Genomic DNA, 13,907 nt, shown 5'->3' with positions numbered 1-13,907 from the left:
ATATTAGATACTTGACCTTTTACATAATTGTTTTTATCTTTAAAACCCCTTTTACGTATTAACTATATCATCTATGAACAATATTGTTAACACCCTGTTTTTTACAAACAAGGTTATTTTATCCTATCTTAAACTGATGATATAGGAGCCAATTTTTGATGCCAAAATTGAATTAAAGTTTAATTTAAAGGGATTTTATAAGTTTTAAATAATGTAACATTGTTATGTGATGTGTCTTTAGGAACAAAGGACCTTAGTGGTTATATTTGAACCTACGTATAAAAGTTATTAATTGTAAAAAAATGTAAAGTAGGATCGCTTTATTTTTTATCAAAATTTAAAGCTGATACGAAATGCGAATTTGGTAGAGAAACCTACGTACAACTGTGTGGAAAGATTCATAGAATGTATAGGTTCTCATACACACCACACTATTTTCTCTCTGAACAGCTGCAGTGCTTAACCTGGCAGGCAAGCATGGTCGCGCAATAAATGATAAAACATCAGGCCGCCTCTACCGAACTTACAAATAGTGCGATAGGGACGGCCATGCTTGCCTGTCTGTACTATTACAGTACAGTGCAGTATGATTTAGTTCAGCTGTCAATCTCGGGAAACTATTCTTTATTTGACTTAACAACTTTTACACAATCAACAACACTTTTCAGAGTTGTAGTGCGAAAAGATTTGCCTTCGTAAACGTGCGAACGTGTCATGCTATTTCAGTCAGTCTAGTACAAGATGTACTGGCATTGATTGAACTAGCATGACAAATACGAACGTTTCCGGATAAATACAACGGAAACCCTTTTCGTACTTCATCTGTACGTGGTAATATATTGCACTAAAGTACATTTCCCAGGAATCGGCTCGTAGTTATGAGTAAGAGACAGGAACAAGGCGGCAAGCTCACGATGCTTGGGCACGCATGCGTTATGGCTTTACGCAGGAAAGCGCACAGAAGCGATGCCTTCGCGAGCCGCCGGCTTTCGCTACATTAAGGCACATCTACTTTCAAACTAAATTAGGATCAATACTTTTATGTAAAAATATAGGTACTATCTTTATAGAAAACGTCGTGCACCCAAATTTGACACGCGAATCAGACGGTGTTATGTGGCTTAATATATTATATGGTAAATGACTTGTCAAACATCCATTATCGACAACCAGAATTAAGGCACTGGTCCCAACGCGAGCTAGTAAGCTGTGAGCTATCGGCTATAAAAACGAACAAGAGATAAGCACCCCCGTGCAAATAAAAGAGACACGGCGATTTTGATAGCTCACCGCTGGGCGAGTAACTATAAACATCGCCGTGTCTCTTTTATTTGCACGGGGGTGCTTATCTTTTGTTCGTTTTTGTGGCTGATAGCTCATAGCTTACTAGCTCGCGGTGGGACCAGTGTCTAAAGCATGACCAGAAATATATAACTATTGTCAGGAGGGCGCTGTTATTCTGATGTATGGAGCGACAGTTCAGTTTAGTATGAGGAAAATAGTTTTAATGAAATTCCGCAACATGGCGTCTAGTGTCTAGTCATATGTCTGGTCAGGTTTTATCTTGTAATTTGCGAAGCCTTATAGCGACATAAACTTATGCAGTCAAATTAGAGCCACGAGTTTTTCTTACATTTACCTTTCCTAATAATCACTTTAGTTTTAGTGTGTAAAGAAATAATAGTTGCGAAAATAATCACAATTTTTATATTAAAGGAAAAAATGGAAAAATTTACGCTTCCGGCGGGACTTGAACCCGCACCATTTTTGCAATCCGTGCAATGCTCTTACCAATTGAGCTACGGAAGCCACGCCGGACTTCGCAAATCTTTCCATGCCTTTCCTTTTGTACACACGTCTTGGGGTGACGTGAGATTTGCGAAGTCCGGCGTGGCTTCCGTAGCTCAATTGGTAAGAGCATTGCACGGATTGCAAAAATGGTGCGGGTTCAAGTCCCGCCGGAAGCGTAAATTTTTCCATTTTTTCCTTTAATATAAAAATGTTTGGAATCGTTAGCAGACGTTTCTGCTTAATAAAAATAATCACAATATAAGTAACAAACCTCAAAAATGTAAAATGACGAAAAACCAGGTACTATATAATTTAACTAAATATACAAATCAATCGAATTCATTGATAATTAGCATTTGTGCTAATAAATTATAAAAAATACACTTCTTATATCACAACCATAGCTATAGATGTATAATAACTATGTCTTTTGGGGTCATGAGTCTATTAAGCCATAAATACGCTAGGTAATATAAAAATATGATATACTATATACTGATAAATTATTTATGAAGGACTATTGTACCCAAATAGTATCATTGTCGCAAAAGGTTATATAACAAACAATCCCATTAGATCTAAAATAAGTTATTCAAATCAATATTAAATTAGTTTCACGATTGATCTCCCGTTTTATGCTAAGTCAAAAGTTTCGATCCGTTTTGAAGGCGGTTGATTCATGTTTCCAGATTGTAGTCACTTTTACCGTTTGGCTACAATAGCCCCAGTTATGTTTACAGAAGGCCTTATTATTTCATTTACACTTCTTACTATGAACATTAAATCTCATAAGAAATATAGATGTGAATGATGGTGATAATAATTTGAATAAAAAAATAATAAACAAATGAATGTCCATAGTAAATGGACACCCTGTTTTATATAATTTCATTAAGAGTTTAATACATACATATACAGGGCGTGACCATTGCTATAACACACTTTCTCGCAATGCATATGATTCCGAACAGATGTGTATAAAATAATCATCTTGAGTTCATGTCATAAAATTATCCTTTAATGTAAGTATATTTTTATTAATCTGTGTGCTTACGAGAAAGAATGTTCGATGTTAGAAATCTTATAATAATCAACAGATTTAATTTGATATCAGTTCTTATCAAAACGGTAAAAGCTCTTCCGGGCGAAGCCTCGGGCAAGCTTGTCTTAATGTAAAATTGACATGGAGCTAAATTAATTCATGGTCAAAAACGAATAGAAATTATTATCACATTAACAATACTAGCCTAGAAACTACCAAACCGATGATATCTGTTACTCTTTTGAATGTTGTAGTGAGTAATAGAAACAGTGGAGGGGTTTAATACAGATGCAAAATTATTAAAATAAAACCAATGCAACATTTGTATGTATTTAAATCTTCTTGTGGTATTTAATTCATGCAATTTGTGGTAACCACCTAGTTACGTTTATGGTAAAACGTGTGCAATCGTTTGACAACATAATTACAGACCTTATTATAATGATTGAGATACAATAAACGGGAGAAAATTCAAAATAGGGTTTGTTTTTAGTAAAATTACTTCAATTTTGTATGTCATCTGTACTAAGCCCTCTCAATCGGTTCAAACAATCCAATATTAACTAACTAAATTTATTATTTTACTTAAATATACTTGTTCTCTGCGCCCAGAGACCGAACATTTACGGAACTCGCCACGTGCAAAAATATACTCTTCCAACTTTGGGTGCTTTATACAATAAACTCTAATGCATGAGTCATTAGGTCGAATACAATAAATAGAGAATGTCCTCAAATGAAAAGATAAAACACATGTAACAGTAAATTTATCAGTTTTCAGTTACAACTTGGTGCCGTGACCAGGATTATGAAGAACGGAAAACAGTTGAAAATCAAATTTAAGAGCAATTAAATAAGGTCTTACTTCGCTTAGATATAACAACAAACACAAAGGAAGACTGCATACGCCTTAAAGTAAATTGCACAAAATATACAGACACAACATTATATGCCTAACAAGTCTAAGAATAAAATGGAAAATATAAGTAAATGACATTTGGACTCGGTTTAAGGACAATCCCGGAATGATACGAAGTACACGGCAAAGTATGCTTTGATCGATATTCTAACAACCGCGGTCTTTACACTATTATCTTTCAACAGAATTACTGGGCTAGAGTATTTCTTTCGTATTATCGTTTTTTTATTACATTACAAAGCATACAATACCACGTCCAATCGTTCTAACATAAAACACAACGAACACAATCCAAGCCTGCCCAATTTTGATATCGGCCTGCACTTTCAAAACTAAACTTATTCAAGAGCGGTGCAGAACACATACCGGTTCAGACTTGGATACTTGGACAACAAAGTATAAATAGGAAGGCACCCGTGGTCCGCGCGACCACACTGCGTCGCACTTGCTGCTTTTATATAGTTTGACAAAGGGGATTAACATTATCTACTTTTAAGAGTCTTTAACTCTTATCAGATTATGATGTCCAGAAATTTCTATGGAAACCAATACGTTTTTATTTCTTTTAGAGTGATCATCTATTGAAGATGACGCTGATGTTTCTTCAAGTTAATGGTTTTTGCATGGCTTATGTAATCCTAGACACGCTTGATTACACGTGTCAGCGAGAGTTACTACAAATTACATGTTGAGCAAGTAGTATTTGCCAGATAACATTATATGCACCCGTGAAACAGATTTACAGATGTAGTTCGAAAAGGTTTCCTTCGTATTTTTTCGGAAACGTTCGTATTTGTCATGCTAGTTTAGACAGAGCCAGTCTTGTACTGAGACTGACTGAAATAGCGTGACGAAGACGAAAACGAAGGAAAACCTTTTCGCTTTTTCTTTTATGTAGCAAAATTGTATATTAGAAGTAGCTGTAACTAGGTAATTATTACCTCACGCCGGAACATACAGTCTGACCAGAAAGAGTAGGAATTAAAAAGTGACAACATTTGTAGCACACCTCGGACACTGGCGATCAATTATATGAAAGAAGCGCGTTCCTAGCACAGTCTAAGCTTGTGTAGGTGAATGCGTACTATGCTTGTATGGGTGAAATATGGCAGGTCGACTGTTCGCGTTTTTGACAGGCGGTAACTGTGAGGTAACCAAGAGGGGGTGGGCGGCACTTTCAGCGGGGAGCGGGAGTGGCCATACTGTACGATAGTACTCTTTATTATACTGTGATTGTAGTGTCATCCCTTTCAAATCAGTGTGAGAAAACGGGACGAAACTACGATGTTGTTACTTTTTTAATTTCTACTCTTTTTGGTCAGACTGTACGCCGTATGCAAGAACCATCAACTCTCCGCTAGTTATAATCGCTGGCAGTAACGTCTCTATATATAATCCCCCGGGTGAGTGGATGGGCTACCTGAGCCTCCGGTAGAGCATGTAGAGCAGCAGCAGCAGCAGCGCGATGGCGTGCGCGAGCAGCAGCGCGAGCGCGGCGGCGAGGCGCAGCGCGCACGCGAGCAGCGCGCGCGCCGCGGCGAGCTCCGCGCGCCGTCAGCCCGTGCCGCACTTGCCCGACTCGAACACGCCCTACGGACAACGTTACTTATTATACACAAATAGGTAATAGCCGCAATACGCACCGGAGTAGACTTTATACAGTTTTTGATTCGGAGATTACGAACGCACCTGCGCTTTGTTCGCAGGCTAGACCTTATCGACAAAATTAATATTTTCAAAAAATCTCCGACGCGGTGGACCGATTAGACTACCGGTCTGGCGCAGTCGGTAGTGACCCTGCCTGCTACGCCGCGGTCCCGGGTTCAAATCCCGGTAAGGGCATTTATTTGTGTGATGAGCACAGATATTTGTTCCAGAGTCATGGATGTTTTCTATGTATGTAAGTATTTACACCGTGTCCAATAAGTTTGAATACAGCACAAATAGCCAATAAAACAAAATGAACAAATAGTTACTACATTATTATTATATTTTATGAATGGTACTCTTATTTACTACATTCACAACAAATGTTTTGGAATAACTCCAGCATTAACTTGTTTACCAGCCTCAAACGCTTCTCAAACGGATCACACGCGGCACACACCGTTTTCTTCACATTTCATCCCAAATACTCTCGATAACCTTTTTGAAATGATCTAGGTTTATGATTTTATAAAAATTTAGTCTTCAAAGCATGTATGACCATACAAAATAATCTAATACGCCTAAACCTGGAGGCCTGGGTGGCCACTCATGTTTCGGATAAAAAACTGCCAAATTAGTCTGAAACTACGCTAGAATACCATTTGCCGAATGTGCTGGAGGTGCGTCTTGTTGGGACACATGATACTCATTCCCAAGCACCCTTTTTAACTTTAAGGCATTTTTTTCTCCAAAACCTTGGTTTTAAAGAAAAAAACGTTGATTTTAACGCTTTTATCTGTAAGTACTGAAGGCAGTTTACCTCGCTTACATACTGCATCCCACACCTGGGCCGATGGTGAGCTCTGGAACCTAGGCACATTTTTCTAGTTGCCCGGAACGTTATCTATCCTCGGTACCCATAATAGTTTATTTTGGACACGTGGCGTCTGTTTTATCACATACAGATTCTCCTTATAAAAAATAACTCGTCACCTGCGTGCCGAGCAAGTATTTTGTTGGCACTTTACCTCTTTGTTTTTCTTAGACACTTAGGAAATTTCATGTACTTTGTGCTTGTATTTTATTAAGAGGAATATATTCTTTAGTTTAAATAAGAATTTGATGGCCTGTGATCCCTATATCTTTAGAACTGAGGTAAAATGTGAGTATTCGGACTTATTGGACACGGTGTATATATTATATATATCGTTGTCTGAGGACCCACAACACAAGCCTTCCTGAGCTTACCGTGGGCCTCAGTCAATCTGTGTAAGAATGTCCTATAATATTTATTTATTATTTATACATAGGCTGGTTTTAGTGTCACGCGGACCGTCCGAGCGGAGCGATCCGCGCGATCAACTTGTATGAGGTTGATGTTGTCGTCCGCGTCACTCTAAAACGCTCCCTGAACACATCAGCAGTTCTCGAAAAGTTTGTACAAAAATTAAGGAAAAAGTTAAATTTGTTTTTTTGTTACCAAGATTGATTTGATGAATTGAGATTTTAGTAAGTTTTATTTGGTCATTAAGTTTCTCTAGTATCTATATTTTCTTAATTATAACAATTATCCTGAATATATCTTACGAAAGTCGACTTATACTATAACTAAATCTTGGTAACAAAATAGGATCAATTAAAATTTGCTGACGTGGCTATTGTACAAACTTTTTGAGAACTGCTGACATATTAGTCCGGTGCGAATCACTCCGTGACACTAAAACCAGCAACATAGGTAATAGGGGCCATACGCACCAGAGGAGAGTTTGTAAAGTTTTTGAGTCGGCTTACGATTACGACTGCGCCTGCGTTTTGTTCGTAGGCTAGACCTTATAACCTAATCGACAAAATTAATTTTTTGAAAAAACCTCGGACGTGGCGGACCGATTTTTATCAAACATGGCTAAGAACTACCCCCCGACTAATTCAGCATTCAACAATAAAAAAAAACTAAATCCAAACAAGTTCCTCCGTTCAGGAGCTACGATGCCACAGACAGACACACACACACAAACAGACAGACACGTCAAACTTATAACACTCCGTCGTTTTTGCGTCGGGGGTTAAAATATATCCTTATGCGAGCATTGTTGCTGCTTGTATGAAGTTAGACTTCTTTCTCAGGATAAACCTATTGGTCCGTCCGATAAAGAAATAAAAGCCCTGCATTAAAAAATCTACGATCTTATGACAGTTTACCACAATGGGAGGAGAACGGAACGGAATAGATTTTCAGGGCACAGTTTTGGTAGTAGTAGATTCTAGTGCGCCGCGGCCTCGGCCTGCCATAGCTTGTAGGATGGGATACTTACTAGAAAAAAACTGGATAACCGTACAAAGATATGTCTATGTATGATGTGTATGTGTTTCGTACAAAGGTATTTAAAGATGTGTCCTACACAATTTTAGTAAGATATAACTCACCCGCCGGAAGAAGGGCGAGAAGGAGACGAGCGCATGCGGCGTGAGCGGCGCGCAGTGCAGCGGGCAGCGGCGGTCCTCGGCGCACACCGCCAGCAGCCGCCGCAGGAACGCTGCTAGCACGCCGCGTGTCACCCACACACTTGTACTGAGACATCACTCACCCGCCGGAAGAAGGGCGAGAAGGAGACGAGCGCATGCGGCGTGAGCGGCGCGCAGTGCAGCGGGCAGCGGCGGTCCTCGGCGCACACCGCCAGCAGCCGCCGCAGGAACGCTGCTAGCACGCCGCGTGTCACCCACACACTTGTACTGAGACATCACTCACCTGCCGGAAGAAGGGCGAGAAGGAGACGAGCGCATGCGGCGTGAGCGGCGCGCAGTGCAGCGGGCAGCGGCGGTCCTCGGCGCACACCGCCAGCAGCCGCCGCAGGAACGCTGCTAGCACGCCGCGTGTCACCCACACACTTGTACTGAGACATCACTCACCCGCCGGAAGAAGGGCGAGAAGGAGACGAGCGCATGCGGCGTGAGCGGCGCGCAGTGCAGCGGGCAGCGGCGGTCCTCGGCGCACACCGCCAGCAGCCGCCGCAGGAACGCTGCTAGCACGCCGCGTGTCACCCACACACTTGTACTGAGACATCACTCACCCGCCGGAAGAAGGGCGAGAAGGAGACGAGCGCATGCGGCGTGAGCGGCGCGCAGTGCAGCGGGCAGCGGCGGTCCTCGGCGCACACCGCCAGCAGCCGCCGCAGGAACGCTGCTAGCACGCCGCGTGTCACCCACACACTTGTACTGAGACATCACTCACCCGCCGGAAGAAGGGCGAGAAGGAGACGAGCGCATGCGGCGTGAGCGGCGCGCAGTGCAGCGGGCAGCGGCGGTCCTCGGCGCACACCGCCAGCAGCCGCCGCAGGAACGCTGCTAGCACGCCGCGTGTCACCCACACACTTGTACTGAGACATCACTCACCCGCCGGAAGAAGGGCGAGAAGGAGACGAGCGCATGCGGCGTGAGCGGCGCGCAGTGCAGCGGGCAGCGGCGGTCCTCGGCGCACACCGCCAGCAGCCGCCGCAGGAACGCTGCTAGCACGCCGCGTGTCACCCACACACTTGTACTGAGACATCACTCACCCGCCGGAAGAAGGGCGAGAAGGAGACGAGCGCATGCGGCGTGAGCGGCGCGCAGTGCAGCGGGCAGCGGCGGTCCTCGGCGCACACCGCCAGCAGCCGCCGCAGGAACGCTGCTAGCACGCCGCGTGTCACCCACACACTTGTACTGAGACATCACTCACCCGCCGGAAGAAGGGCGAGAAGGAGACGAGCGCATGCGGCGTGAGCGGCGCGCAGTGCAGCGGGCAGCGGCGGTCCTCGGCGCACACCGCCAGCAGCCGCCGCAGGAACGCTGCTAGCACGCCGCGTGTCACCCACACACTTGTACTGAGACATCACTCACCCGCCGGAAGAAGGGCGAGAAGGAGACGAGCGCATGCGGCGTGAGCGGCGCGCAGTGCAGCGGGCAGCGGCGGTCCTCGGCGCACACCGCCAGCAGCCGCCGCAGGAACGCTGCTAGCACGCCGCGTGTCACCCACACACTTGTACTGAGACATCACTCACCCGCCGGAAGAAGGGCGAGAAGGAGACGAGCGCATGCGGCGTGAGCGGCGCGCAGTGCAGCGGGCAGCGGCGGTCCTCGGCGCACACCGCCAGCAGCCGCCGCAGGAACGCTGCTAGCACGCCGCGTGTCACCCACACACTTGTACTGAGACATCACTCACCCGCCGGAAGAAGGGCGAGAAGGAGACGAGCGCATGCGGCGTGAGCGGCGCGCAGTGCAGCGGGCAGCGGCGGTCCTCGGCGCACACCGCCAGCAGCCGCCGCAGGAACGCTGCTAGCACGCCGCGTGTCACCCACACACTTGTACTGAGACATCACTCACCCGCCGGAAGAAGGGCGAGAAGGAGACGAGCGCATGCGGCGTGAGCGGCGCGCAGTGCAGCGGGCAGCGGCGGTCCTCGGCGCACACCGCCAGCAGCCGCCGCAGGAACGCTGCTAGCACGCCGCGTGTCACCCACACACTTGTACTGAGACATCACTCACCCGCCGGAAGAAGGGCGAGAAGGAGACGAGCGCATGCGGCGTGAGCGGCGCGCAGTGCAGCGGGCAGCGGCGGTCCTCGGCGCACACCGCCAGCAGCCGCCGCAGGAACGCTGCTAGCACGCCGCGTGTCACCCACACACTTGTACTGAGACATCACTCACCCGCCGGAAGAAGGGCGAGAAGGAGACGAGCGCATGCGGCGTGAGCGGCGCGCAGTGCAGCGGGCAGCGGCGGTCCTCGGCGCACACCGCCAGCAGCCGCCGCAGGAACGCTGCTAGCACGCCGCGTGTCACCCACACACTTGTACTGAGACATCACTCACCCGCCGGAAGAAGGGCGAGAAGGAGACGAGCGCATGCGGCGTGAGCGGCGCGCAGTGCAGCGGGCAGCGGCGGTCCTCGGCGCACACCGCCAGCAGCCGCCGCAGGAACGCTGCTAGCACGCCGCGTGTCACCCACACACTTGTACTGAGACATCACTCACCCGCCGGAAGAAGGGCGAGAAGGAGACGAGCGCATGCGGCGTGAGCGGCGCGCAGTGCAGCGGGCAGCGGCGGTCCTCGGCGCACACCGCCAGCAGCCGCCGCAGGAACGCTGCTAGCACGCCGCGTGTCACCCACACACTTGTACTGAGACATCACTCACCCGCCGGAAGAAGGGCGAGAAGGAGACGAGCGCATGCGGCGTGAGCGGCGCGCAGTGCAGCGGGCAGCGGCGGTCCTCGGCGCACACCGCCAGCAGCCGCCGCAGGAACGCTGCTAGCACGCCGCGTGTCACCCACACACTTGTACTGAGACATCACTCACCCGCCGGAAGAAGGGCGAGAAGGAGACGAGCGCATGCGGCGTGAGCGGCGCGCAGTGCAGCGGGCAGCGGCGGTCCTCGGCGCACACCGCCAGCAGCCGCCGCAGGAACGCTGCTAGCACGCCGCGTGTCACCCACACACTTGTACTGAGACATCACTCACCCGCCGGAAGAAGGGCGAGAAGGAGACGAGCGCATGCGGCGTGAGCGGCGCGCAGTGCAGCGGGCAGCGGCGGTCCTCGGCGCACACCGCCAGCAGCCGCCGCAGGAACGCTGCTAGCACGCCGCGTGTCACCCACACACTTGTACTGAGACATCACTCACCCGCCGGAAGAAGGGCGAGAAGGAGACGAGCGCATGCGGCGTGAGCGGCGCGCAGTGCAGCGGGCAGCGGCGGTCCTCGGCGCACACCGCCAGCAGCCGCCGCAGGAACGCTGCTAGCACGCCGCGTGTCACCCACACACTTGTACTGAGACATCACTCACCCGCCGGAAGAAGGGCGAGAAGGAGACGAGCGCATGCGGCGTGAGCGGCGCGCAGTGCAGCGGGCAGCGGCGGTCCTCGGCGCACACCGCCAGCAGCCGCCGCAGGAACGCTGCTAGCACGCCGCGTGTCACCCACACACTTGTACTGAGACATCACTCACCCGCCGGAAGAAGGGCGAGAAGGAGACGAGCGCATGCGGCGTGAGCGGCGCGCAGTGCAGCGGGCAGCGGCGGTCCTCGGCGCACACCGCCAGCAGCCGCCGCAGGAACGCTGCTAGCACGCCGCGTGTCACCCACACACTTGTACTGAGACATCACTCACCCGCCGGAAGAAGGGCGAGAAGGAGACGAGCGCATGCGGCGTGAGCGGCGCGCAGTGCAGCGGGCAGCGGCGGTCCTCGGCGCACACCGCCAGCAGCCGCCGCAGGAACGCTGCTAGCACGCCGCGTGTCACCCACACACTTGTACTGAGACATCACTCACCCGCCGGAAGAAGGGCGAGAAGGAGACGAGCGCATGCGGCGTGAGCGGCGCGCAGTGCAGCGGGCAGCGGCGGTCCTCGGCGCACACCGCCAGCAGCCGCCGCAGGAACGCTGCTAGCACGCCGCGTGTCACCCACACACTTGTACTGAGACATCACTCACCCGCCGGAAGAAGGGCGAGAAGGAGACGAGCGCATGCGGCGTGAGCGGCGCGCAGTGCAGCGGGCAGCGGCGGTCCTCGGCGCACACCGCCAGCAGCCGCCGCAGGAACGCTGCTAGCACGCCGCGTGTCACCCACACACTTGTACTGAGACATCACTCACCCGCCGGAAGAAGGGCGAGAAGGAGACGAGCGCATGCGGCGTGAGCGGCGCGCAGTGCAGCGGGCAGCGGCGGTCCTCGGCGCACACCGCCAGCAGCCGCCGCAGGAACGCTGCTAGCACGCCGCGTGTCACCCACACACTTGTACTGAGACATCACTCACCCGCCGGAAGAAGGGCGAGAAGGAGACGAGCGCATGCGGCGTGAGCGGCGCGCAGTGCAGCGGGCAGCGGCGGTCCTCGGCGCACACCGCCAGCAGCCGCCGCAGGAACGCTGCTAGCACGCCGCGTGTCACCCACACACTTGTACTGAGACATCACTCACCCGCCGGAAGAAGGGCGAGAAGGAGACGAGCGCATGCGGCGTGAGCGGCGCGCAGTGCAGCGGGCAGCGGCGGTCCTCGGCGCACACCGCCAGCAGCCGCCGCAGGAACGCTGCTAGCACGCCGCGTGTCACCCACACACTTGTACTGAGACATCACTCACCCGCCGGAAGAAGGGCGAGAAGGAGACGAGCGCATGCGGCGTGAGCGGCGCGCAGTGCAGCGGGCAGCGGCGGTCCTCGGCGCACACCGCCAGCAGCCGCCGCAGGAACGCTGCTAGCACGCCGCGTGTCACCCACACACTTGTACTGAGACATCACTCACCCGCCGGAAGAAGGGCGAGAAGGAGACGAGCGCATGCGGCGTGAGCGGCGCGCAGTGCAGCGGGCAGCGGCGGTCCTCGGCGCACACCGCCAGCAGCCGCCGCAGGAACGCTGCTAGCACGCCGCGTGTCACCCACACACTTGTACTGAGACATCACTCACCCGCCGGAAGAAGGGCGAGAAGGAGACGAGCGCATGCGGCGTGAGCGGCGCGCAGTGCAGCGGGCAGCGGCGGTCCTCGGCGCACACCGCCAGCAGCCGCCGCAGGAACGCTGCTAGCACGCCGCGTGTCACCCACACACTTGTACTGAGACATCACTCACCCGCCGGAAGAAGGGCGAGAAGGAGACGAGCGCATGCGGCGTGAGCGGCGCGCAGTGCAGCGGGCAGCGGCGGTCCTCGGCGCACACCGCCAGCAGCCGCCGCAGGAACGCTGCTAGCACGCCGCGTGTCACCCACACACTTGTACTGAGACATCACTCACCCGCCGGAAGAAGGGCGAGAAGGAGACGAGCGCATGCGGCGTGAGCGGCGCGCAGTGCAGCGGGCAGCGGCGGTCCTCGGCGCACACCGCCAGCAGCCGCCGCAGGAACGCTGCTAGCACGCCGCGTGTCACCCACACACTTGTACTGAGACATCACTCACCCGCCGGAAGAAGGGCGAGAAGGAGACGAGCGCATGCGGCGTGAGCGGCGCGCAGTGCAGCGGGCAGCGGCGGTCCTCGGCGCACACCGCCAGCAGCCGCCGCAGGAACGCCTCCAACGCGCCGCGCCGCGCGCGCGCCACGCCCTCCGACTGCCACAGCTGACGGGACGGGAACGGGATGGAGGCCACCTGGAATATAATCTCACTATTGAAAACACTCGGTTAGGGCATGTGCACCGGATGGAATCCTCTCGACTACCTCGTCGTGTTCTTCTTGGTGCTGTTGCGAATGCAAAGCGTAGCGTTGGAAGGCCGTTGCTTCGTTTTAAAGACTGCGCAAAGAGGGACACGATTGCCTTTCATATTGACTACAGACTCCGGGAGAAGGTTGCAGAACAACGAACGGAGTGGCGCAAATGCATTGTGGAGGGTCGCAAAATTTGCGATGAGTCTTGGTTTGCTGCACTCGGTGAGAAGCGACGTCAAGGTGTTTCAGCGCCTATGTCCGGAAATTTTTGTTGTCAGTCCTGCGGTATAGACTATGTCGGTCTCGCATCGGTCTAATAAGTTATCAGAAAAGGTGCCCCTCGAATAGTACACCATAATGATG

At 51.2% G+C, this 13,907-nt stretch overlaps 1 protein-coding gene across 1 annotated transcript in view; it reads right to left on the bottom strand.

Annotated features, from left to right (window-relative positions):
• Positions 1 to 4,959: 4,959 nt before the first annotated feature.
• The window catches only part of LOC125232443 (kinesin-like protein Klp98A), a 76,029-nt gene continuing 67,081 nt past the window's right edge, over positions 4,960 to 13,907 (bottom strand). The window contains exons 27-28 of the mRNA XM_048138101.1: positions 7,824 to 13,486; positions 4,960 to 5,342 (exon numbers count right to left, since the gene is read on the bottom strand). Of these exons, the coding sequence (XP_047994058.1) occupies positions 13,265 to 13,486 (222 nt within the window). The 3' untranslated portion in view covers positions 4,960 to 5,342; positions 7,824 to 13,264. The remainder of the gene's footprint in view (positions 5,343 to 7,823; positions 13,487 to 13,907) is intronic.

This window comes from Leguminivora glycinivorella, chromosome 13, assembly GCF_023078275.1.
Source record: "Leguminivora glycinivorella isolate SPB_JAAS2020 chromosome 13, LegGlyc_1.1, whole genome shotgun sequence".
NCBI lineage: Eukaryota > Metazoa > Arthropoda > Insecta > Lepidoptera > Tortricidae > Leguminivora > Leguminivora glycinivorella.
This window is presented reverse-complemented; position numbering and strand designations above follow the sequence as displayed.